This window comes from Acartia tonsa, chromosome 1 (genome assembly GCF_053477335.1).
Source record: "Acartia tonsa isolate MP-2025a chromosome 1, ASM5347733v1, whole genome shotgun sequence".
In the NCBI taxonomy this organism is placed as follows: Eukaryota; Metazoa; Arthropoda; class Copepoda; order Calanoida; family Acartiidae; genus Acartia; species Acartia tonsa.
In genome coordinates this window covers 57,117,210-57,144,828 of record NC_137260.1, presented here as the reverse complement: position 1 = coordinate 57,144,828, position 27,619 = coordinate 57,117,210, and the positions used below count along the sequence as shown (strand labels likewise).

Here is a 27,619-nt window from a genome sequence, read left to right as displayed (position 1 = left end):
AAAGTAAATTTTTCGGTTGGTTGATATGAACAAGCGTGTTCGATTATTTAAGATATTAAGAATAATAAACTTTTGGGGGCCCGGTGATGCTTCGCTACACGCCACCTTGAACGTACACTGAATTTGTGTTGTAATGTAACGTCCTCAAATGCCAAGGATATCAAGTAAGGGATTATCCATTAGACAGTCAACTCTTTGATTGCTCGACCTTTGTCTAGAAAAGCACGGTAATGAGTTGCGGCTATGTTGTGCCAAGGCATTCCCCCTACTCTCTATTTTTTTGTCGCTCACCAGACATAGCAGCTGTATGAACCATTTTTAACATCTCAGTTCATGATGTGGTTTAGGGCCGAGATTCAAACCTAGCACCTTCCCGACAACAAGCGGATGCACTACGTGTTACGCCACAGTTAAGTGTTAGATATACAAATAGTCTAACAATTATGCGGACAAGATACGTTAAAGATTAGATGCTACATAATTAAAATAGTTTTTTTAAATAATAAGTGTTCACTTCTTCTCCTTTTAAAATTGTTCATCTAAGCATCCTATTTGTTTTTTTCTTCACATTTTTTGATAAAAAGTAGTTAGGTATTAACTTCCTTTATATTTCTTAATTCAAAATCTAACTTAATCAGCGATACAAATAGTTGAAGTAGGGAGAAAAGCAGTCCGACTGTTATGGATGTTTTAGTTGCTTCCTAATGATGGAAATGTTGACAGGAGTTTTCAGCAGTTTATCTTTAAACAGGCGCCAAAAAAATCCCGTTTTATAAAAAAAAACTTTCATATAGACAGACTGACATTTCAAATAATAGAGTAGCTTCGCTATTACGAAGAACACCTTCCCCTTTAAGTAAAATAAAAAATAAAAAAGTTTTGAAATGTTTTGCATTTATTAGTTTATTTCATAACATAACAATAACAAATAGAATGTGTACTAAAGTTTTAATTTAACAATAATATTATTAAAGTATAACAATGTAAAAAGCAAAGGGGGGGGGGGGGGGGTAATGCAACCATCTCGTAAGCAATGTATAAATGGCACTTAGAATTCGAACTTCGATCTGAAATTTTGCATGAGTAATCCTTGGTAGGTCTAATTTCCCTAAATCGAACAAAAAAATGGAAAAGTAATGGCTAACAGTAAGGTTTTTTTAGGGCAAAATTATCGAAAATAACACCAATAAACTTTTTAAAATTTTCTAGTACCAGCTGTTTAACTGCTAGAATCGACTAAAAAAGGCTGGTAGAAGCTATAAAATGCCAAGAGTACCATTTTTAGACCGAATAATATAAAACTATCATTCAAAAAGTTGATTCCTCCGTATTTAATGATGGATTTGCCCTGAAAATAGCCAAAAACCGGCTTAACGGCTGAGCCGCCAATCATTACTTTTTCCAATTTTTTATTCGATTTAGGGAAAATAGACCTACCAAGGATTACTCATGCAAAATTTTAGATCGAAAATCGAATTCTAAGTGCCATCTATACATTGATTACGAGATGGTTGCATTAAACCCCCCCCCCCCTTGCTTCACCGCTAGACGCATATTCATCACACTTGAGGAAGGAAAGGGTCAGGTTTGTCAACCACCATAAAGGGGGGGGGGGGGCGTAAAGACATTTAAACTTAAACCGTGAGCAAAATGGTCTAAATATTGAGCTAGACACTTGAAACTTAGTACATAAGCCTAGTCCTATAGGTACTACATCTAAATGGCGAAAAAATTCAAATTTTTTTTTTTTAGGTTAGGTCAGGTAAAAAAACCCTGCGGAAATGGGCGAAAATGGGGTTATTAGGCCATTTTCGGTCTTTTTTGATGTAGAAACTTACCTTTAATTGTTTTTTATTACGTTTTTTCCTTGAATACACTATGTCTATTACACAAGGACATTATTTAAGATGATTCAGCAAGTCGGGGACCGACCCCAGTAGGCTAGGAGAGTGGCTCGAAGGAGTAAAGTGCATTTTTTCTAAAGTTCGTGTGTCAAATATCAAATCTAGGTTTTTTGAGTTTTGGTACCAAACTTGCTGAATCATCTTAAATAATGTCCTTATGAATAGACAAAAAGCTTCTAAGGTAAAAACTTAAGAAAAAAAATTAAAAGTGAGTTTTTCCATCAAATTACACCTAACCTTAAAATAAAAAAAAATTGAATTTTTTTTTCATTTAGATGTAGTATCTATGGGACTATGCTTATGTACCATTTTCAAGTGTCTAGCTCAATATTTAGATCATTATGCTCACAGTTTAAGTTTAAATGTCATTAGCCCCCCCCCCCCTTATTTTTAAAGAAAATAAAAATTTTACGGAGAATATTTATTCTATTACCTAGCGACCTCTTGTTGGATGGTGGCGACATTCTCAAAATAGAAAGAACAAGGATGACAACATCCATAAAAGCGAAGCTCTGAAACTGTAGGACAAAAGGGTATTAACACTTGTAGAGTGTCAGAACTGAATAATCAGAATGTAAATGTATAAGAATCGAAGCAAAATTGTTAAGGGGGGAGGCAGATGAGCCACTTTTTGAAACCAAAAGTAAAACGCACATGATCTTAGCCCATAAAAGAGGTACAGCTCTAAAATTCGGCACAGCAGTTGCTTTTGTGAGAACAATATGGAAGTGTGAAGAAACGGCGGCAGAACAGCCGCTCTCGCTGAAAACCCCCGTTTCCCGACGAAATATTTTATTTTACTTTTTTCGCCAAATTATAAAGTTCTAGATCATCAGAGATAAACTTTTTTCTCATAAAAATTTCCCTTACATTTTTACGTGACACTTGTAATATTTCAAACATGTCAATATTAAAAAAAATTAAGTGAAAATATAAGGGAAATTTTTATGAAAAAAAAGTTTATCTCAGATGTTTGAAAATTGTCTATTATGGCAAGAACAGGGAACAGGATTTCGGCGGGAAAAGGCAGCTCCATACTGTTCTCCACAAAAGCAACTAATGTTTAAGGACATACTTACATTTTAAGGACTTCATTAATATTATAGACTTATATAAAATATTGTACTTGTCCCAGGAATCAGTATACCAAAAATCAGATCAATCGGATAATTAGATCATATAAAAATTTGTTGTTAAAAAAGTGAAAAGATGAACATGTTGAAAATGGACATACGGACATTCTGGTAATGATTATAGAGTTGCCACACTTTCTGATTAGTATCTGACTACTACAGGGATCAACATGCCAAATTTGAAATCGATAGGAGAATTCTAACGTGCCTAAATTAACGAAAAAAGCTATACGTCACGGACGGACAGACCGACCCTAGTTATAGAAAAGCTTTGCTTTTAAAAAAACTGTGGATTGGGAATTTCTACCCTTATTTTACTATTTTTATCATTATACAAAAGTAACAGGATCTGTGTATGTATGTTTGTCTTCCTAAATTTCTTCAGTGACACTTCATGGTATAACTTTCCTGAAAAATATGAAATTTCTTCAAAATAAAAAAATTAGTGACATGCACAGATACCCCTTTAAACCCAAATTGAGTGAAGTATAATAAAGGCAACAATGGTGGTGTTAGTTTATTGTCAGAGGGGTGGATTCACCTTCCTATATGTCAACCGTCTAGAATAAATACTTAAGAGTCAGATTATCTTTAATTCTTGAAATTACGAGCGAAATTATACCATAGCAAGGGAAAAAGGGACAGAAAGAGAATATATCAAAATTAAAAGAATATCATGAAACCTTTAAAAAATAAGGTTTATGTCTGTGTAAAGACTAGAATTGCATGTCATATGAATCTTCACTGAAAATTTCAGCTGTCTATCTTTTAAAAAGTTTTATGTCTTCTAATTCATGACCGACAGACAGACAGGCAAAAAAATTAAGACTAGATGTGCCTTTGTCATACATAGGAATTAGGGTTGGGCCGGATATCTGGCCATTTTTGATATCCGGCCAGTTACCTGATATTGAAACTATCCGGATAACGGATATCTGGCCGGATGTCTTGTAATTAGCTGGATATCAAGCATTGGCCAGATATCCGGCTGGATACCGGATATTGAAACTATCCAGATACCGGTTTTCTGTATCCGGTATCCAGCAAAAAAGTATCCAGCCCAACCCTAATAGGAATCAAATTTCCCTCATTGCGTCTCGGACTGACGCATGGACAAAGTGAATCATAGAGTAGCTTCGCTACTCAAAAAAACCTCCCTTATTTTTACCTTATTTATCTGTAAATTGTTGAACTTTATTTATCTGGTTTTTTAGACTTCATCCACTTTAAACATTTTCACCTGAAATTAAAAAAATATTCTTTAATTAAGTCTTTCAAACTTTTGAGGTCTCAGCCAACTTCACAAGAATGAGAATATCCATGAAAGCAAAGATCAAATAAGATGGACAAACATATTGAGTAATATTTAAAGTAAACATTTTTTCAGTGGCGTGCACAGCATTTGTCATTCCCCTTAAACCAAAATCGAGCAGGGTGTAGACGGGTGTCAGATTCAGAGTGTGTTTTTCTGACAAGAACATGAAATTGCTGGAAAAAATATTTAGTTGGTAAAAAATAATAAGAAAGTATACTATGATTAGAACAAAATTATCAAAAAGAGAGTAGCAAAAATTAGATGTATCCCAGACAGCTAATCCACAATAGAGTGAGACAGGGAGAAGGTTAATCAAAAAAGAGAAAGGGGAGGTTGAAGTGGTAAAGCTCCTTACACAACAATTCCCGTAAAAAGAAAAATAAGGTAGGTAAATAGAAATATGAGGTTAATCAAAACAATGCTTTTCTATAATTATGGTTATTCTACAGTCTACACATCTATAAAGTTTAGCCTACTAGTCCAAACGTAATCATGAAAGCATAATAGTACAATAATAAAGAGTAGATAATTTTCAAAATAATTGTTTAATATCCTGCCGAAACCAGTTGTTATGAAATACTACGTACTTTAGAAAGAGTGTTTGTTATTGAAATCAGCTGACATATACGCACAGGGGTAGATAATTGCATTAAAAATACGTTTAGTAATGAATATTTATCAAAGTGGAATGTGTGACGTGTCAATGACGTCACGCCTACGTACGCTTATTTGTAATTAAAATAATTACATTTAAAATTACAAAAATTAATGATTTTATGATCCTAAAAGATGCGTGCAAATGTATTAATTAAATGAACATAAGTAAAGTAGTCAAAAAAAAAGTCTTGTAAAGGGCTAAAATAAACGGTTTGCCGGCAATCTCATTTATCATATGTTCAATTGAAATAGAAAATTGCAAAATCTACTTAAGGATTTTTTTGAATTTTTAAATTTGGCATAGATATTCTAAAAGTATGAAATGGCACCTTTCATATAAGCTCATATTATATCAAACCTATATTCGCCCTTTAAAGTTTACATTTCAAAAAACAAGTTTAAGATAATCGCAAATATTTATAGAATACCAAATAGCAATATACAATTTTTTTCTGATTGGCTTAACACAACTCTAACATCTCTTAAAATTATGAATGCAGAAGAAATAATTCTTTGCTCTGACTTAAATATTAATCTGCTTAAATATAATGAACATTCTTCAACCAACGACTTTTTAAATATGTTAATCTCTCATTCATTTTTGCCAGTTATTACATTACCTAGCAGAATTACACCTACAAGTGCCACTTTGATTGATAATATTTTCACAAATAAAAGGATGGATAATTACAATGCTGGACTTATTTATTCAAGCCTATCTGACCATCTCCCAATATTTTACTTAAATGTAAGTAATCCTAAGCAAAACAAAGATTCTTCTTTACAAAAAAGAAATATGTCTAATGAAAATACTGAAATATTTAAGCAATCCTTATCTTCTTTTGATTGGTCTGACATAACTACAGATTCTAGTCCAGAGAGTGCTTTTGAAAACTTTTCTAATGTTATCAACGAAAACTTTGAAAAATGTTTCCCTTTTAAAACTATAAAACCCAACAAAAGAGTTATCCCCCAAAATCCCTGGATGTCACCAGATTTACTAAACCTAAGAAAGAAAAAGGAAATGTTATTAAGAAAAAAATTTAAGGATAAAACCGTTGATAGCAATAGAAAATTTGTCACTGCAAATAATATTTATAAATCTGCAGTTAGGAAAGCCAAATAAGAGTACTATTTTTCTAAATTCAATGAATTTTCGTCTAACATGAAAAAAACTTGGTCTACAATTAATCAACTCATTAACAAGAATAAAAAAACGCATTCTATCCCAAATCTTTTTACTGATGATAACAGATCTTATGAAAACTTTGAAGATATTTGTGAAGGTTTTAACAATTTTTTTATTAATGTTGGTCCCAGACTAGCGGATGAAATTCCATTTTGCGATGATTTTAATGACTACCTTGGGGTTCTAGTCAATGAAAATTTTGTGTTTCAAAAAATCACCCCTCAAATAATTTTTTCTACTCTCAATAAGCTAAAACCTAAACTAAGTTGTGGGCCTGACAATATTTCTACTAAACTTTTAAAAGAAATTATGCCAAGTACAGGGTGGCCACAGACTTTTTTTCAAAATAGTATGCAAAAAAAAAGTAAATAGTATGCAATAGTATGTAAAATTTTTAAAAATAGTATGCAATAGTATGTAAATTTTTTAAAAATAGTATGAAATAGTATGCATTTTAAACAAAATAGTATGAAATAGCAAGCATTTAAAACACTATAGGGCCTTAAAATCACTGGTCGCCGGAAGGGAAAAGCAGTTTTTTGAAAGGGGCTATCTGAGATTATTACAGATTCTGATTTATACATATAGAGACTATTGAAAAATGCAAAAAACAAAATCAAAAGCGTTCCTTCTTAGGAGAAAATCCGGGAAAAAGATTTTAGCTATTTTTAACCTAAAATTCACATTGGGAATCCTGCAAAAAAATATACAAATATATTAAACATGTCATTGCTCAGCACTTAGAAGTGGTAGAAAAATGCTATGTATACCATTGGAAAGCTCATAACCTCTAGTTTTCATAAAGGTATAAAATGTTTTTGTACTATAATTAGTTTTTGAGCTATCCTCTAAAGATACTCAAGTTTTAAAAATGCAGATTTTTCATGAATTTTAAGTTTGATACTAGTTACACAAACCTTTTTAAAATTAGATTAGCACTTAGGAGTTATATAATTATTTTATAAAGGTACATTTGTATATTTTGTGTAATTTCAATTTTAGCTTAATTAAAAATTGTCTTTGAAATGCGTATAGTTTGTAGTAAAAGAGGAGGGAGGGCGGAGTTTATACACTTATAGGAAATGAAATGCAGTATAAAATTTTGCCCTGGATGTTTTGGGCTTGTTGTTATAGTTATTAACCTGATTATTTTTGTAAAATTACATGATTAAATATACCAGTAAAACTTTGAAAATTGAATTTTGGCACTTTTCTTCTAGGGGCTAATGGGGTAAAACAGCCCCTAAGACACTAAAATCTAATGTCTGAGCTTATTTTTAGAGATATTAAGCTAAATTATTTAATGTAAACCTTTTTTTTGTATAATTTAGCTAGGTAGCCACTAAAGATTTCATTTTGGCACTTTCCTTCTTGGGGCTAGTGAGGTATTTCACCCTCCAAAACACTTATATTTAAGACTTGAGGTTTTTTTTAGAGATATTAAGCTGATTTTTTGATGTAAACTTTATCACATAATTGAGCTATGTAGCAACTAAAGATTTCATTTTAATTCTTTCTTTCTCGGGGTTAGTGGGGTGAAACAACCCCCAATTGTTAAGTTATAAAATACAAGGAAGGGGGGGGGTTTAAAAAATTTAGTCCTTAAAAGATGTGCCTAATTGAAATCTATAGTGATTATTTAGTTAAGTTATTTGAAGAAAAAAAGTTTTCATTAACAAAATCAGCCCAATATTTAAAAAAAAGCCCAGAACTTAAAGTTTTAGTAGTTTTGGGGGAAGTTTTACCCCACTAGCCACTAGAAGGAAAGTGTCAAACTTAATGTTTATTGATAATTAATCATATAAAAGAGTTTACAAAAATAATCAGGTTAATAACTATACCCACTATTTTAGGTTAGGTAAGTGTTAATGATTGCCCCGCAGGGTTAGAGCCCCCCGCAGGGACTAGAAATAGGAGAAAATATACTGTGAAAATGCGATGAAACCTGCTACTTGGCTTTCTTTTCATGATCAAAAAAATCAGTTTGTTTTAGTTACCTAAAAATTGAAGATTTATCTGAAATCCAAAGAAATAGTGGAAATAGTATGCAATTTTGGACAATAGTGGAAATAGCATATTTTTTTGGAATAGTTTGCATAGTATGCAAAAATAGTGGAAATAGTGGAAATAGTATGTTTGTGGCCAGCCTGCAAGTATTATAGAGCCTGTTGTACACCTATTTAATCTATCTTTTAAACATGGCTTTGTTCCAAACAGTTATAATGCGCTAAAATTTTGCCAATCTTTAAATCAGGAAGGAATAATTCATTTGATAACTATAGACCTATTAGTATATTAAATGCCTTTTCTAAGCTTCTGGAAAAAATAGTTGCCTGTCAAATGTTTAAATACTTTAAAAAGTTCAATATTCTTTATAAACATCAGTATGGATTTAGACCCAAGCACAACACAACCCAGCCCTTAATTCAACTATTGAATAAAATATACCAAGGTCTTGATTCTCAAACACCAGAATACACACTGGGATGCTTCATTGACTTAAAAAAGGCATTTGATACTTGCAATGTCCAAATCCTTTTAAACAAACTAAATCATTAGGGTTTTAAAGGTTTATCAAATAAATGGTTCCATTCTTATTTAAATAATCGTTCTCAATATGTAGAAATTAATGGTATCAAATTATCTATTCAAAACATAACCCATGGAGTCCCACAGGGAAGTGTTCTTGGTCCTATACTGTTTTTATTATATATAAATGACTTGCCTAATGCAATTGATATATTTTCCTCACTTTTTGCTGATGACACAATTTTTGCACATAGTGATAGCAATTTAAAAAGATTAGAGAGGGTAAACATTGAACTAGAAAAAGCTAAACTTTGGTTTCAAGCAAATAAACTTTCACTTAATGTTGCCAAAACTAAGTTTATGGTTTTTAGAACCAAACAAATGCAGTGTGTTAAAGATTCATTAGACATAAAAATTGGTGGTGAAAAAATTGAAAGAATCGGGAATGATTGTAATATTAAATCTTTTAAATTTGTAGGTGTTCATTTAGATGAGTTTATAACATGGGAACACCATATAAACTCAGTTATTAACAAAGTATCTAGTGCTAATTTTGTATTAAATCAATTGAAAAAGTTTGTACCCACTAAAATTCGTAAATCTATATATAATTCCCTTGTAAAATCGCACTTGGAATTTTCTATTATAACATGGGGTAATGCTAAATGTGAGGGAATAAATAGATTATTATTAAAACAAAAGCAAGCTGTGAGATATGTCGCTAATGCAAAGTACAATGCTCATGTAGATCCATTACTTGAAAAGCTTGAGTTACTTAAACTTGAAGATATTAAGATAGTTAATATAGGTAGCTTTGTAAAAAGTTTCCTTGCAGGACAAATGCCAGACTCATTCAATAATATTTTTGAACCAATGTTATCAAACAGAGTAATGAAATTAAAAGTACCTTTACCTAAACATAAAGCCTTAGAAACTTCTCCCAATGTCTGCTTTGTTAAAACATGGAAAAATCTAGACACTGCTATAAGGTGTGCTGAAACTAAAAATTCCACTAAAAATCTCATTAAAAAGAAATCATTAGATAAGTACAAGAGTTTTAACTGTAATAAGCAAAAATGTTTTGTCTGTAAAAATAATTAAAATCTGCCTAAATTTGTTGTAAAATTTTTAACAACTCTCTAACCCCATTGTATCATAGTGTAAATACCATTGCTAATACCATACTATTTATTTATTTATTTGTTCTGTTTAAACCTATTTATATGTTATATGTATATATCCAATATGACTATCTTATTAAAATTCGATGTAGCTAGAAACCTTATAAAATCTTTTTGAATATGTTTGTCATGAACTGGTATTTTCAGCTTATGCAACGGCCAACCCAGGTTATGAAAGTACCAAACTATGCATAAAAATATGTGAATATGTGTAATAATTTTATTATTATTATTTTGTATGCTTATGTTGAAATACATATCTATCTATCTATCTATCTAATTACCACTTCTTAAGCCTAAACTTTGTGGTTAAAACGCTTAAAACACTTAACTTAATATATCATCCAATCAAAATTCACTGAAGTCCCCAAAGTCTTTGAGTCAACGAATAAGAAAATGTTATTTTAAACTTTGGGAACTTTTTAATAAACAGCCCATTGTCCCCTCCCTCTCTGACAGGTAGCGTTGTAATATTTTCCTGATGGGCAGAATGTTGGACTGTCTAGTTCCAGCTTCTCAGCTGACAGAAAATTGTTATAGCACTGCTCGGTTATCCTAATATATAAAGTTATTAAGTTTATTTTAATGTACCTTAAGATTTTGATAACTACTAAACTAGTAGAGTTCTCTAATCAAGGGAAGCTTCACATTGGTTCTTGGATGGATTTAGGCTATTCTTTTCCTTCCCTAACCCTTTAAGTACACCTAGAGTATATGGGCGCAGCTGATAGTCACAGACAGATACAAGACAGGTCACACATAGGGAATCTTTTATCCTATCTTATTAAGTTATTAGTCAAGAAGATCTCAAAATATACTGGTCTGAATGAGTTGTAATTTTCTGGGAAGCTTTTTAACAAATGTTTTTGGGTGGTTTTAGGTTATTTCCCTCCGCCCTACCTTATAACTTAGAGCGAGGCAACTAGTACTTTCAGGCAAGGTTATAACTATTTTGGGGAGAGGGTACCTCCCAGGAAAAATCGCCTCTATAAAAAAGGCCTCAAGAGGCACGGAAAGAATTGAAGTTCTTGTATATCTTGCTAACCACTAAACTCGTTGAGTCTTTCAATTAAGGGAATTATTTTTAATCAACTAAATTTTAAATTTGAGTCTTTGGACGGTTTTAGGCTATTTTACTGCCCTCCCTTTCAAAAATGCCTAGGGAAAACCGCAAATAATAAGAAGAGTAAAATTGTTTATATTCTGTTTTTTAATACAATAAAAAATCCAAGTAAAAAGTTAATAAATCAGTGAATTTCAAACTTTCATACCAACCTATAAGATTATGTCAATAAAAAAATGAAAACATACCTTGTTGATTCGCCCTGAGGTGGAGAACCTAAATGAGAATTGAACTTAAGTTAGAAATATATGCTTTATTATGATCAATGATCATTGATGATTAAACTAATCAAGAAATAAAAATTAGCTACCTACACTTTTACAGCTTACTAGCAGTGTCAAAACTTTTTCATAAATTATTCTAATTTACAGAAGGAGTATTTTAGTTCATAAATCTTAATTTGGGATGTACATAAATATAATCGTCCATTATCATATCCCTTAATATTCATGGTATGGTTAATAAAGCTTATAGGTAAACTATTACCTCCAAATGTTTTGAAATGTGAAGATGGAATGTATGGATTCGGGTGAATTGTATCCCTTGGCTAAAAATAAATGGATTTCACCACAAAATTAAAAAAATGTCAGCAACTATACTAGGTAGGTAGGTAATTCATTCTTTTTTTGTAATTAACTTGTTTAGTTTGATAATAACGAAACCAGCAAATAGGTTTTATTTTATTTGAGAAAACTGGATTTCCCAGAACTGTTTGATTAAACATGAATTAAATTACACCAGTATTAAGGGGGGGGGGGGGAGTTTGTACACTTATAGGAAATGAAATTCAGTACCAAAGTTTGGGAGGGTCGTATGGGCTTGTTTTTAAAGTTATCAACCTAATTCTTTTTGTAGGCTCTCTTATATGACTTGATATACACGGAAAACTTTGAAAATTGAATTTCGGTACTTTCCTTCCAGGGGCTTGTGGAGCAAAAGACCCCCCAAAACACTAAAAATATGAGTTCTGACCTTATCTTTAAAGATATCGACCTGATTTTTCCTTTATAATACTTTTTTAACATACCCGAATCAACGAACCATTACAGATTTCATTTTGGGACTTTCCTTCTAGGGGCTTGTGGAGCAAGAGACCCCCAAAACACAAAAATATAAGTACTGGGCTTATTTTTGAAGATATCAACCTGCTTTTTTTATATAAAAATAATATTTAAACATAACTGAATCTACGAAACATTACAGATTTCATTTTGGGACTTTCCTTCTAGGGGCTTGTGGAGCAAGAGACCCCCAAAAATCATAAAAATATGAGTTGTGGGCTTCTCTTTTAAGATATCAACCTTATTTTTTTATATAATAAAAAAATACTATTTTAACATGACCGAATCTACGAACCATTACAGATTTCATTTTGGGACTTTCCTTCTACGGGCTTGTGGAGCAAAAGACCCCAAAAACACTAAAAATATGAGTTCTGAGCTTATTTTTTAAGATATCAACCTAATTTTTTATATAAAAATACTATTTTAACATACCCGAATCTACGAACCATTACAGATTTCATTTTGGGACTTTCCTTCTAGGGGCTTGTGGAGCAAAAGTCCCCAAAAATACTAAAAATATGAGTTCTGACCTTATTTTTAAATATATCAACCTAATTTTTTTAGGAACACTTTTTTTTAACATAACCGAACTAAGAAACCATTACAGATTTCATTTTGGGACTTTCCTTCTAGAAGCTAGTGGGGCAAAAGACCCCCAAAAAATATTTTTAGAGATATTGAGCTGATTTTTTTCATGAAAACTTTTTTCACATGTTTGAACTAGGTACCTAGCCACTAATAATTTTATTATTTTAAAAAGATCAGGTTGATATCTTTAAAAATAAGCTCAGAACTCATATTTTTAGTGGTTTTGGAATCTTTGCTCCACTAGCCCCTAGAAGGAAAGTCCCAAAATGAAATCTGTAATGTTTTCTTAATTTGGTTATGTTAAAACAGTATTATATATTTTTTAAAAATCAGGTTGATATCTTAAAAAATAAGCTCAGAACTCATATTTTTAGTGTTTTTGGGGTCTTTTGCTCCACAAGCCCGTAAAAGGAAAGTCCCAAAATGAAATCTGTAATGGTTCGTAGATTTGGTTATGTTAAATTAGTATTTTTATATAAAAAATCAGGTTGATATCTTAAAAAACAAGCCCACAACTCATATTTTTATGATTTTTGGGGGTCTCTTGCTCCACAAGCCCCTAGAAGGAAAGTCCCAAAATGAAATCTGTAATAGTTCGTAGATTCGGTTATGTTTAAATATTATTTTTATGTAAAAAAAGCAGGTTGATATCTTCAAAAATAAGCCCAGTACTCATATTTTTGTGTTTTGGGGGTCTCTTGCTCCACAAGCCCCTAGAAGGAAAGTCCCAAAATGAAATCTGTAATGGTTCGTTAATTCGGTTATGTTAAAAAAGTATTAAAAAAAAAATCAGGTCGATATCTTCAAAAATAAGCCCAGTACTCATATTTTTGTGTTTTGGGGGTCTTTTGCTCCACAAGCCCCTAGAAGGAAAGTACCGAAATTCAATTTTCAAAGTTTTCCGTGTTTACCAAGTCATATAAGAGAGCCTACAAAAAGAATTAGGTTGATAACTTTAAAACAAGCCCATACGACCCTCCCAAACTTTGGTACTGAATTTCATTTCCTATAAGTGTACAAACTCCCCCCCCCCCCCCCCTTAAAACTAAGCTTGGAACTAAATAGGAAGCAAAGTAATACAATGTTTATTTTGACTAGAAAATAAACCCTTGATTATCTAGCAGGTCTAAAAAGTTAGTTAAGATTAACGTACAAGGTCACTTCTTTTATTTATTAATTCAGATAATATGAACAGTCAATTGGCATTTAACAAATAGACTTTGCTATGAAATGATACCATTTTTTTCCTTTGCGTTTGCTCTAGGGGTATCAACCATCATTCTTCTTCTACAATCTGAAAATACAGAATTAAACCATATTTAATCACTAACTCATAAGTATTTATACATGAAGATTATTTTGAATTACAAATTGAATCTTGCACAGATCTGTGTATTCCTCTAATGCTTACCTTTAAACCATATACATTAGAAATCTCAAAAGAACTAATTAAGAAAGGGATGATTCAACGATGACTAAGTTTTAAGGAATTTTTCTAGAAGTTAGCGTAGTAAAACCCATTCACTTGTATAATCTTTAAAATTGGCTACAATTTTGAGATTTTTTAGTATGGCTCAATATTTTTAAGGCAATTAGGTAGAAAATAAGTAGACCACCGCAGTTTATTTTCAAAACCTTAATTTTTCTATGTCTGTAATAAAAGTAAGTCTTTATTATGACAACCAAACAAGTTGAAGAAGTGACAAACAAAGTAAAAATCAATGAAAGAAGGACCCTTCTTGATTTTCATTGAAATCAAATGGAGCAATTTTCAAGTACCTTTACTTTATCTTTGGCGTTAACAAATAAAGCGTTAAGTCTTAAATATTTTGCAGTCATTTTACTTTTAGTTATTCTGTTTTTTTTATTTTAAATGATGCTCTCATTCAAACTTTTTAAAACTAACAAAAACCCCATTCTCCTCTTATTCTTAATTATTTAAAAACATGTATTTCTAGCCATTATGAAGCTAGTGTAACCTTTAAATGTTGCGCTAAAATGGGCATCAAAATAATTTTTTTCTAAAAATAAGTAGTTTGTTGTCCATCATCTTTTAAACGCATAAAATCTTATGTATAAAAATCCTTTTTATGTAAAGGAATAGTTGCACGAAGCGCATTTAACGAGTTGGTGTACTTTGAATAGTACCTTTATATGTTTTAGTACATAAATATATATTAGCCATGAAGATAATCTAATAAAATATAACTTTTACCCGGCGGTTATTGAGTTACGTCCAAAAATGTCTAATTTGTGTAGGTAAGTCACGATTTCAAGACTTGATATTTTAAAAATTACGTTGTATAAAAAAGAAATCTTTTCAAATACATGCCCTATAGTATGTAGTTAAAGCAATTGAACAGGAAAAAATAAGCTGTTCACTAATATCAAGTTTATATGAGTTTCGTGCAACTACCCCTTTTCTCAAGGATTACGAGAAAGCAACTACTTCCCCGAACCCACCCCCCCCCCCCCCCCGTTTGTAGAACATGATTAAATCCACTAAAAATATTAGCTTTATATTTTGTTATTATAACTATTCATCCACAGAAACATTTTTAATAAATCTGAAAATTCAGAATTGAAAGTATGAAGCAATCATTGTAATTATTACATATTTATTCAATAAATCATACCAATATATATATTATTCAACAAACCTTACATTTTCAAGTAATCAACTACAAAACTTATGATAAAGAAGCATATATAAAGACTGATATTTTTAATATTTTCTTATGTATATATAGTGTATACTAAGTTAAACTTGAATCCAGCAATAAAAAAATCTAGAAATATTTTGATATCCATCATTATGCATGTATAAGCAGTGAATTTTATAAACAAAACTTTTATGGATTTAAAAATCAATAAAAGACAAAGTGTGTGTTTTTTATCTAAACTTCTTTCTAGGAAAATTTTTTTTTAATAAACATTTGTTTTTTTTTGTTGGTGGATTCCTACATCAGGTAGGTATACATTACACACACATACACTAGGGTATTGATCAGATTAACAAATAGAAAAGAGGATAAATCATAGAAAAAAAACAGAACATTTATTAGTTTATCCTTTCTTCTATCCATTAAAAATGATATTGTTATTCTATTTTATAAGACAGCAAGTATGAAGACTATATGTATGTTATTTTAGATTTTATAGGGGTGTTTATTCAAATTAGTTTAATCATAAAAAATGACATCTAATTGATTTATATAAATTTTAGGTTAATTAAAAGAAAATAAAAGAATAGACCTCCCATTTTAGTTTGCATATATTAATCAGGTTATTGGAAAACATTAAGGCAAATTTGCGAAAATAATCAAACCACTTAATTTTGAATTTATACATGTATTTTTAAAGAAATCATATTAGTGTACCTTAATGTAAAATCCATAGCCTAATTTTTATAGAAAAGAAAGTTTAGTATTTGGTTTATATAGCAATAAAAATAAGACTCTACGGTCTTTGTAAGGAAATACTTTAAAAATTGCATGAATCTCATATGAAGAAAAACATTAAGAAAACAAATATTTAACAAAACACAATCAGGAAGAATCTTTTTCTTGAAGAAATACATAATTTAACTTGGTGCACAATTTTACAAAATTAGTATAAAAATCATCATGCACTTTAAGCTACAAAAGGAATAAAATTACCAATTTGATTAATTTAACGAAATGAAGTATCTATTCCCATTATGAGTTGATTTTTAAGATAATACAATACAACTAAATAATAAAAAAATAAAAAAAAGAAGATGCTAACAGAGGCATAGATCACAGGAATATAAAAAAAATTAATCAGTTTTTGTAGATACCAATGCATTACTTTAAATTATGTTAAATGGGATATTTCCGTGAAAAATTGTTGAATTATTTAGCAACTTAAGAATAGTGACTCAATTCATGAATATTCCCTTTAAACAGCTTTATATCCTCTGTGGTATAACCTCTGGATGCTAAACCAGCCAAGCATGAATAACACAAGGTAGAGGGCAGAATGAATATTGGAGCAAATATTTTTTTAAAGTTTTCTTTTAACAGGAGTCAGAAACGATTTATATCGCACACTATACAATTCTATTTTATATGTTTTAAATGTAATATTAGAAACATAATTATTACATATTTATAATAAAAAACAAACATGGTGACACTTTTTTATGAGAAATGAATATTTTTTATGGGTAATAATGTAACGCCGAGATAATAATAACAAAGATAGATAAGGATACACAAAATTTCAGCTGCTACAATTTAATATAAAAAACAGTAAGAAAATGTGGGAAAAATTACTGATTTTCTTTAAGAAACAAGTTAATTACACTTAAAACTATGTGCAAAAGAAATACATTTTTGCGAACATCAAAATATTTACAAAACATATGCTGAAAGAATTTGACGATTAGATAATTTTATCATTTTTCTTTTCTTATATAATAATAATAATAAAATGAAAGGTATAATAGTAATATGTCCTTATAATTTAGGCCTGGAAACAATCAATAGAAATGTGTGCTTTGTTTGTTCACAGGGACTTGTGGTGAAGTGGGGAAAAACACAAGTGTAGGTGCGCGTGCCAATGCCGCGTATCATTTCTTCTTGTTTCAACTCAGGGCTCACTTGAAATTAGCGCCATTTTTTTAATGTTCAATTCAAGGCGCGTAATTTTAACTTATAACAATAATTACAATCTTCTAATATATTTTGTGTTTTAATACACACACACACTCACACTTTTTTTTATACCTTCGTTTTGTGAACTTAATTCATTATATTATAGAATATCTAGTAGGAAAGCAATTGTAATCAGGTTTTTTATTCAATAAGAATGAAAATTTTGGCCCTATTCTATAATGAATAAACAAAACTGGAATGTTTGAATCTCCAGGGGCTTTAAGCTAAAATTGAAAAGCAGAACAAAACTTAAAAAATTTTTAAATACGGCACAGATCATGAAAGATGATAGAAAACACAGTTTAATCAGTTTTGATATTGATAACCATAGTTACAACTATAGGAAAAGATACAGCACTGTTGTCGGTAGAGAATTCCTTATATATATAATATATAGACAGTTGTATCCAACACACAGGTGAGGAATCATAATATGTGTGATTTCTTTATCCACTCGTCTGTGGTGTGTATGTGTTTATATGTGTGTGTGTGGTTAACTATAATAGGTATAAAGCACAGTGAAGCTATAGTATGAATAATATGTATAGTAATAATATTAATAAACAGTGTGAAACATATCGTGACGCAGAATTTGTACTTGGTTTTATCATTCGATTACTCTCTCTCTCTTAATTCCACTTGATTTTTTCATTTTTATATTTTTCACCAGACTAAGATTTGAAAGTTTGAGTAGAGTAAGAGAGATAAGGAAGTCTTGTTTGTATCTGTATGCGGTACTTTCTTTCTTTCATAACTGTAAAGCTTTTTTTGGCAATGTCATCCATAATTTTTTCCCCCAAAGCAACAAACAAGGTTGACCAGCAGCAGCATGTAAACAAAGCTGACAAAACGCTTGTTGTCGACATAACAATGGCCATTTTTATCATGTATGTTTGATGAAGTATGAAACTAGTTGACAAATCACAGCTGTTGACTCGAAACAATCATGTCGACACAATTTGAAATGTGTACTCTTAAGATTGTTACTTGTCAGGTGGGTGAAGTTGGAGTGGCAGGTTCGAGCCTCAGATGCAATCCAACTACTATAGATCAAACTCAAGACATTCATTTACAAAATCAATTCCACGGACGTCCTGAAAATAATTTAACAATTAAATATTGGAGTTTTGTGATTTCTAAAATCTGGGTATAAATGAACCAACACCTCCCCATCCCTTTACATGCAACTAGAGATTTCGACCCTAGCATCTAGGGGCTAGAGAGTTTAAAACCATCCATAGACATAATCCGAAAAAATAACATAAAACCATCACAGGACCTATATAAAGCAAGCCTAAAATAGAGAACAGTAGATATCGATATCTTAAGCTTAAGACAAAAATCCCTCACTACTTTATAAAATAGGATTAAAAATGTCTCTAGCTCCTTCAGGGAGCTCCACCCTTATAATTGTCTTTAAAATTTCACCTTGTTAAAATGAGCATGAAAAAGTTTACTTGTTTTCTAAATGCGATTAGAGATTTAATAAAAATTTCCATTACCTTACTATTAGTATATGCATGAATAGCTCTGACAGCAGACTCAATGTCTGTATAGCTGACGGTCACCCGCTTCACCACGTTCTTAGCGCCGCCCTGGTGCACCTTCGCCAGCTCACCATGCTTAGAGAACTCGTTGGTGATCTCCCGCACCCCGGACATGCCGGTGTTGACGAACTCGATGGAGAAGTATCCATCTTTGTCGGGTACTATACGGGTATCAGGCGCCGGCCGTAAGTCAGTATACTGAAATTGTAAAATGGCTTGTTGATATTTATTCCCTTTCAAAGATAAAAATTTGTATATTCAGGTATAGGACAATCGAGTTCGACAAGTAAAAAATCTACTCCCCAATTCTATTCCCAATGTAAATAGCAATCTTGGTGAAAAGGGGGATGTGGAAAATAACCATTTGGGCAGGGGGGGGGGGTTTACTCGAGAACCCTTAGAGCTAGAGGGAGCTAATTTTGGATATAAGCTTCTATGGGGCCAAAGTTACTTTTAAAATTATCGTCGACCCCCCACCCCCCCCAAAAAATTTTTTTTTTTTGGGGGGGGGGCGGATGGATTATACTATAGGATGTTTCTCATAAACGACTTGAGATAAATGGAGCAAACCTTGGGATACAAGTTTTGTAGGCCTATATTTGATTTTAGAATTATCGTTGACCACCCACCCACCCCAAAACCCCTAATTTGGGGGAGGGGGCGGGTGAATTATACTATAGGGTGTTTCTCATAAACGACTTGAGATAAATGGAGCAAACCTTAGGATACAAGTTTTGTAGGCCTATATTTGATTTTAGAATTATTGTTGACCACCCACCCACCCCAAAACCCCTAATTTGGGGGGGGGGGGGCGGGTGAATTTTACTATAGGGTGTTTCTCATAAACGACTTGAGATAAATGGAGCAAACCTTAGGATACAAGTTTTGTAGGCCTATATTTGATTTTATAATTATCGTTGACCACCCACTCACCCCCAAACCCCTAATTTTTTTTTGGGGGGGGGGCGGGTGGATTATACTATAGGGTGTTTCTCATAAACGACTTGCAGCAATTTTATTTTGGGTGCTACTCCCTTAGTTTTAGAGATAATTGGATGAAATCTTTTGGGCTGGGTCACTAATTACCCCAACTATTAGTATCTTAAAAAAAAAAACGGCTGCAAGACCGCCGCTCCCGCCGCCATTTACCGCCGCCACCAAAAAAATTTTTTTATTGCATTTCTCGCCGAATTAGGCACTTTGGAATCATTTGAGACCATGTTATTTTTTTCAAAAATTTTTCGCCTTACAAGCAACCCTGCGAGGGATTCAGTCATTTTTTTCAGATTCTCGAAAAAAATAACATGGTCTCAAATGATTCCAAATTGCCTAATTCGGAGAGAAATGCAATAAAAAAATTTTTTTTGGTGGCAGCTGTAAACGGCGGCGGGAGCGGCGGTCCCGCCGCAATTTTTTTTTAAAGATACCAATAGTTGGGTTAATTAGTGACCCAGCCCAAAAGATTTCATCCAATTATCTCTAAAACTAAGGGAGTAGCACCCAAAATAAAAGTCAAACAAAATTGTAAGTAAAGGGGGGGGGGGGGGAATGTGGTGACTCGTCACACGACATACCAGCAATTTTATTTTGGGTGCTACTCCCTTAGTTTTAGAGATAATTGGATGAAATCTTTTGGGCTGGGTCACTAATTACCCCATCTATTGGTATCTTTAAAAACAACGGCTGCGAGACCGCCGCTCCCGCCGCCACCAAAAAATTTTTTTTTTTATTGCATTTCTCGCCGAATTAGGCAATTTGGAATCATTTGAGACCATGTTATTTTTTTCAAAAATTTTTCGCCTTACAAGCAACCCTGCGGGGAATTTAGTCATTTTTTTCAAATTCATGAAATAAATAACATGGTCTAAGGGAGTAGCACCCAAAATAAAAGTCGAAACAAAATTGTAAGTAAAGGGGGGGGGGGGGGGGGAAATGTGGTGACTCGTCACACGACATACCAGCAATTTTATTTTGGGTGCTACTCCCTTAGTTTTAGAGATAATTGGATGAAATCTTTTGGGCTGGGTCACTAATTACCCAAACTATTGGTATCTTTAAAAAAAACGGCGGCGGGACCGCCGCTCCCGCCGCCCGCCACCGTTTACCACCGCCACAAAAAAAAATTTTTTTGTTGCATTTCTCGCCGAATTAGGCAATTTGGAATCATTTGAGACCATTTTATTTTTTTTCGAGAATTTGAAAAAAAAGACTAAATCCCTCACAGGGTTGCTTGTAAGGCAAAAAATTTTTGAAAAAAATAACATGGTCTCAAATGATTCCAAATTGCCTAATTCGGCGAGAAAGGCAATAAAAAATTTTTTTTTTGTGGCGGCGGTAAACGGCGGCGGGCGGCGGGAGCGGCGGTCTTGCAGCCGTTTTTTTTAAAGATACCAATAGTTGGGGTAATTAGTGACCCAGCCCAAAAGATTTCATTCAATTATCTCTAAAACTAAGGGAGTAGCACCCAAAATAAAATTGCTGGTATGTCATGTGACGAGTCACCACATTTCCCCCCCCCCCTTTACTTACAATTTTGTTTCGACTTTTATTTTGGGTGCTACTCCCTTAGTTTTAGAGATAATTGGATGAAATCTTTTGGGCTGGGTCACTAATTACCCCAACATTTGGTATCTTTAAAAAAAAAACGGCGGCGGGACAGCCGCTCCCGCCGCCTGCCGCCGTTTACAGCGGCCACCAAAAAAATTTTTTTTATTGCATTTCTCGCCGAATTAGGCAATTTGGAATCATTTGAGACCATGTTATTTTTTTCAAAAATTTTTCGCCTTACAAGCAACCCTGCGGGGAATTTAGTCAGTTTTTCAAATTCTTGAAAAAAATAACATGGTCTCAAATTATTCCAAATTGCCTAATTCGGCGAGAAATGCAATAAAAAATTTTTTTTGGTGCAGCTGTAAACGGCAGCAGGCGGCGGGAGCGGCGGTCCCGCCGCCGTTTCTTTTTTTTAAAGATACCAATAGTTGGGGTAATTAGTGACCCAGCCCAAAAGATTTCATCCAATTATCTCTAAAACTAAGGGAGTAGCACCCAAAATAAAAGTCAATCAAAATTGTAAGTAAAGGGGGGGGGGGGGGGGGAAATGTGGTGACTCGTCACACAACATACCAGCAATTTTATTTTGGGTGCTACTCCCTTAGTTTTAGAGATATTTGGATGAAATCTTTTGGGCTGGGTCACTAATTACCCCAACTATTGGTATCTTTAAAAAAAACGGCTGCGAGACCGCCGCTCCCGCCGCCATTTACCGCCGCCACCAAAAAAAATTTTTTTTAATGCATTTCTCGCTGAATTAGGCAATTTGGAATCATTTGAGACCATGTTATTTTTTTCAAAAATTTTTCGCCTTACAAGCAACCCTGCAGGGGATTTAGTCATTTTTTTCAAATTCTCGAAAAAATAACATGATTCCAAATTGCCTAATTCGGCGAGAAATGCAAAAAAAAAATTTTTTTTTGGTGGCAGCTGTAAACGGCGGCGGGCGGCGGGAGCGGCGGTCTCGCCGCCGTTTTTTTTTAAAAGATACCAATAGTTGAGGTAATTATTGACCCAGCCCAAAAGATTTCATCCAATTATCTCTAAAACTAAGGAAGTAGCACCCAAAATAAAAGTCCAAACAAAATTGTAAGTAAAGGGGGGGGGGAAATGTGGTGACTCGTCACACGACATACCAGCAATTTTATTTTGGGTGCTACTCCCTTAGTTTTAGAGATAATTGGATGAAATCTTTTGGGCTGGGTCACTAATTACCCCAACTATTGGTATCTTCCAAAAAAACGGCGGCGGGACCGCCGCTCCCGCCGCCCGTCGCCATTTACCGCCGCCCCCCAAAAAAATTTTTTATTGCATTTCTCGCCGAATTAGGCAATTTGGAATCATTTGAGACCATGTTATTTTTTTCAAAAATTTTTCGCCTTACAAGCAACCCTGCAGGGGATTTAGTCATTTTTTTCAAATTCTCGAAAAAATAACATGGTCTCAAATGATTCCAAATTGCCTAATTCGGCGAGAAATGCAATAAAAAAATTTTTTTTGGTGGCTGCGGTAAACGGCGGCGGGCGGCGGGAGCGGCGGTCCCGCCGCCGTTTTTTTTAAAGATACCAAATGTTGGGGTAATTAGTGACCCAGCCCAAAAGATTTCATCCAATTATCTCTAAAACTAAGGGAGTAGCACCCAAAATAAAAGTCGAAACAAAATTGTAAGTAAAGGGGGGGGGGGGGGAAATGTGGTGACTCTTCACATGACATACCAGCAATTTTATTTTGGGTGCTACTCCCTTAGTTTTAGAGATAATTGAATGAAATCTTTTGGGCTGGGTCACTAAGGGGGGGGGGGGGAAGTTTTGACACATTTGCGTAAACCTGGCACCCTGGCTTTATCTTTGGACTGAGAGGGTAGGTTATTAGGGATAAAATCATTCTTATATAATGAATTTCACGAAGTTTTAAGATTCTTTGGATAGGCCTCCAGGTTCCGGAGCTCCAGGCCTCCAGGTGGTCTCTGGACAGGTAGAAAAATAAAAAAATTCTTATTTGGACAGTTAGAGGTAAGTTTATAAAACAACATAACCTTCTTTTAATATATTATTTACATATTTGAAGAAAAAATTACAATCGGCCTCCAGGTTCAGGTGCTGGAGGCCTCCAGGTGGCCTCTGGACAGGTAAAAAATCAAAATTTCTTATTTGGACAGTTAGAGGTAAGTTTATAAAACAACATAACCTTCTTTTAATATATTATTTACATATTTGAAGAAAAAATTATAATCGGCTTCCAGGTTCAGGTGCTGGAGGCCTCCAGGTGGCCTCTGGACAGGTAAAAAATCAAAATTTCTTATTTATACAGTTAGAGGTAAGTTTATAAAACAACACAAGTTTCTTTTAATATATCATTTCAATATTTGAAGAAAAAATTACAATCGGCCTCCAGGTTCAGGTGCTGCAGGCCTCCAGATGGCCTCTGGACAGGTAAAAAATCTAAATTTCTTATTTGAACAGTTAGAGGTAAGTTTATAGAACAACATAACCTTCTTTTAATATACTATTTACATATTTGAAGAAAAAATTAGGATCAGCCTTCAGGTTCAGGTGCTGCAGGCCTCCAGGTGGCCACTGGACAGGTAAAAAATCAAAATTTCTAATTTGAACAGTTAGAGGTAAGTTTATTAAACAACATAAGCTTCTTTTAATATATCATTTAAATATTTGAAGAAAAAATTACAATTGGCTTCCTGGTTCAGGTGCTGCAGGCCTCCAGATGGCCTCTGGACAGATAAAAAATCTAAATTTCTTAATAAAACAGTTAGAGGTAAGTTTATAAAACAACATAACCTTCTTTTAATATATTACTTACATATTTGAAGAAAAAATTAGGATCGGCCTCCAGGTTCAGGTGCTGGAGGCCTCCAGGTGACCTCTGGACAGGTAAAAAATAAAAATTTCTAATTTAAACAGTTAGAGGTAAGTTTATTAAACAACATAAGCTTCTTTTAATATATTATTTATATATTTGAAGAAAAAATTACAATCGGCTTCCAGGTTCAGGTGCTGCAGGCCTCCAGATGGCCTCTGGACAGGTTAAAAATCTAAATTTCTTATTAAAACAGTTAGAGGTAAGTTTATAAAACAACATAACCTTCTTTTAATATATTACTCACATATTTGAAGAAAAAATTAGGGTCAGCCTTCAGGTTCAGGTGGTGCAGGCCTCCAGGTGGCCTCTGGACAGGTAAAAAATCAAAATTTCTTATTTAAACAGATAGAGGTAAGTTTATAAAACAAAATAACCTTTTTTTAATATATTACTTACATATTTGGAGAAAAAATTACAATCGGCCTCCAGGTTCAGCTGCTGCAGGCCTCCAAGTGGCCTCTGGACAGGTAAAAAATCAAAATTTCTTATTTGAACAGTTAGAAGAAAGTTTATAAAACAAAATAACCTTTTTTTAATATATTACTTACATATTTGGAGAAAATTTACAATCGGCCTCCAGGTTCAGCTGCTGACCTTCTTTTAATATGTTACTTAAATATTTGAAGACAAAATTACTATTGGCCTCCAGGTTCAGGTGGTGCAGGCCTCCAGGTGGCCTCTGGACAGGTAAAAAATCAAAATTTCTTGTTTGAACAGTTAGAGGTAAACTTGTAAAACAAAGTAAGCATATTTTCAAATGTTATTTATGTATTTCAGGTATAACCTTAAAAATATTTACCTCAATAAATGAAAATAAACATATTTTTTTTATTATATTACTTACCTACCTCATTGATATCAAAAATTCAAATTACCTTCCATATTTTATACTAGGGATCGTTGGGAATCAATAATAATACAATAAATAAGGGAGAGGTAATTTTCTAGTAAATCCCGTAAAGGTGTGTGTTATAAGGCCTAAAAATAGTAGTAGAACGATAAGGTGCTCTATATATTTGTATTTCCTATTGAATAGAACAATAGGGAAGAAATTTTTTTTTTATTTTTTTGATAACCGTACCTGGAATATCTGAAATTTCTATCAAACGCTTTGTTTGGCTCAAACTGACACAAATAAAAAAAAATATAATTATAATAAATCAACCTGTAAAGAATGACTTCTTCCTTTGTTAAATGGTATAGATTGTTCTTAACCTTTACCTTGTACCTATAGAAAACATTATTATTATAATTATATTTTTTTTAATTTTTGTCAGTTTGAGCCAAACAAAGCGTTTGATAGAAATTTCGTATTTTTTTTAGATAATCCAGGTACGGTTATCAAAAAAAAAAAAAAATTTCCCTATTGTTCTATTCAATAGGGAATACATATATCTAGAGCACCTTATCGTTCTACTACTATTTTTAGGCCTTATAACACACACCTTTACGGGATTTACTAGAAAATGACCTCTCCCTTTATTAAAAGAAGGTTATGTTGTTTTATAAGTTGACCTATAACTGTTCAAATAAGAAATTTTGATTTTTTACCTGTCCAGAGGCCACCTTGAGGCCTCCAGCACCTGAACCTGGAGGCCAATTGGAATTTTTTCTTGAAATATTTAAATAATATATTAAAAGAAGGTTATGTTGTTTTATAAACTTACCTCTAACTGTTCAAATAAGAAATTTTGATTTTTTACCTGTCCAGAGGCCACCTTGAGGCCTCCAGCACCTGAACCTGGAGGCCAATTGTAATTTTTTCTTGAAATATTTAAATAATATATTAAAAGAAGGTTATGTTGTTTTATAAACTTACCTCTAACTGTTCAAATAAGAAATTTTTTCTTGAAATATTTAAATAATATATTAAAAGAAGGTTATGTTGTTTTATAAACTTACCTCTAACTGTTCAAATAAGAAATTTTTTCTTGAAATATTTAAATAATATATTAAAAGAAGGTTATGTTGTTTTATAAACTTACCTCTAACTGTTCAAATAAGAAATTTTGATTTTATACCTGTCCAGAGGCCACCTGGAGGCCTCCAGCACCTGAACCTGGAGGCCAATTGTAATTTTTTCTTGAAATATTTAAATAATATATCAAAAGAAGATTATGTTGTTTTATTAACTTACCTCTAACTGTTCAAATAAGAAATTTTGATTTTTTACCTATCCAGAGGCCACCTGGAGGCCTTCAGCACCTGAACCTTGAGGCCAATTGTAATTTTTTCTTCAAATATTTAAATAATATATTAAAAGAAGGTTATGTTGTTTTATAAACTTACCTCTAACTGTATAAATAAGAAATTTTGATTTTTTACCTGACCAGAGGCCACCTGGAGGCCTCCAGCACCTGAACCTGGAGGCCGATTGTAATTTTTTCTTCAAATATGTAAATAATATATTAAAAGAAGGTTATGTTGTTTTATAAACTTACCTCTAACTGTCCAAATAAGAAATTTTGATTTTTTACCTGTCCAGAGGCCAGCTGGAGGCCTCCAGCGCCTGAACCTGGAGGCCGATTGTAATTTTTTCTTCAAAAATATAAATAATATGTTAAAAGAAGGTTATGTTGTTTTATAAACTTACCTCTAACTGTCCAAATAAGAAATTTTTTATTTTTTTACCTGTCCAGAGACCACCTGGAGGCCTGGAGCTCCGAAACCTGGAGGCCTATCCAAAAAATCTTAAAACTTCGTGAAATTCATCATATAAGAATGATTTCATCCCTAATAACCTACCCTCTCAGTCCAAAGATTAAGCCAGGGTGCCAGGTTTACGCAAATGTGTCAAAACTTCCCCCCCCCTTACCCCAACTATTGGTATCTTTAAAAAAAACGGCTGCAAGACCGCCGCTCCCGCCGCCCGCCGCCGTTTACCGCCGCCACAAAAAAAATTTTTTTATTGCCTTTCTCGCCGAATTAGGCAATTTGGAATCATTTGAGACCATGTTATTTTTTTCAAAAATTTTTTGCCTTACAAGCAACCCTGCGAGGGATTTAGTCTTTTTTTTCAAATTCTCGAAAAAAATAAAATGGTCTCAAATGATTCCAAATTGCCTAATTCGGCGAGAAATGCAACAAAAAATTTTTTTTTTGTGGCGGCGGTAAACGGTGGCGGGCGGCGGGAGCGGCGGTCCCGCCGCCGTTTTTTTAAAGATACCAATAGTTTGGGTAATTAGTGACCCAGCCCAAAAGATTTCATCCAATTATCTCTAAAACTAAGGGAGTAGCACCCAAAATAAAATTGCTGGTATGTCGTGTGACGAGTCACCACATT

The 27,619-nt window shown here is 32.9% G+C and overlaps 2 protein-coding genes and 1 long non-coding RNA gene across 6 annotated transcripts in view; all 3 read right to left on the bottom strand.

Annotated features, from left to right (window-relative positions):
- LOC145324507 (uncharacterized) overlaps positions 1–14,006 on the bottom strand; it is a 34,926-nt gene extending 20,920 nt beyond the window's left edge. For both annotated transcript variants that reach the window (XM_080167100.1, XM_080167093.1), the window contains exons 1-4: positions 13,933–14,006; positions 11,518–11,580; positions 11,220–11,247; positions 10,389–10,463 (exon numbers count right to left, since the gene is read on the bottom strand). In XM_080167100.1, the coding sequence (XP_080023226.1) occupies positions 10,389–10,463; positions 11,220–11,247; positions 11,518–11,580; positions 13,933–13,963 (197 nt within the window). In that variant the 5' untranslated portion in view covers positions 13,964–14,006. The remainder of the gene's footprint in view (positions 1–10,388; positions 10,464–11,219; positions 11,248–11,517; positions 11,581–13,932) is intronic.
- Positions 1,154–4,301, bottom strand: LOC145313819 (uncharacterized). The gene is made up of 3 exons (XR_013877522.1): positions 4,206–4,301; positions 3,345–3,445; positions 1,154–2,369 (listed from the first exon to the last, which is right to left on the bottom strand). It is a non-coding gene; the product is annotated as an uncharacterized LOC145313819 (long non-coding RNA).
- Positions 14,007–15,249: 1,243 nt separating the features above from the next.
- LOC145324490 (uncharacterized) overlaps positions 15,250–27,619 on the bottom strand; it is a 31,471-nt gene continuing 19,101 nt past the window's right edge. Inside the window, exons 11-13 of one of the 3 annotated variants that reach the window (XR_013881280.1) lie at positions 18,865–19,107; positions 17,817–18,456; positions 17,107–17,421 (exon numbers count right to left, since the gene is read on the bottom strand). Coding sequence is in view for 1 of the 3 variants with exons in the window: in XM_080167077.1 (XP_080023203.1) it covers positions 18,406–18,456; positions 18,865–19,107 (294 nt within the window). In the remaining 2 variants the exon portion in view is untranslated. Of the gene's footprint in view, positions 18,457–18,864; positions 19,108–27,619 lie in introns of all 3 variants that reach the window. The other 2 variants (XR_013881281.1, XM_080167077.1) reach the window with 2 other exon arrangements.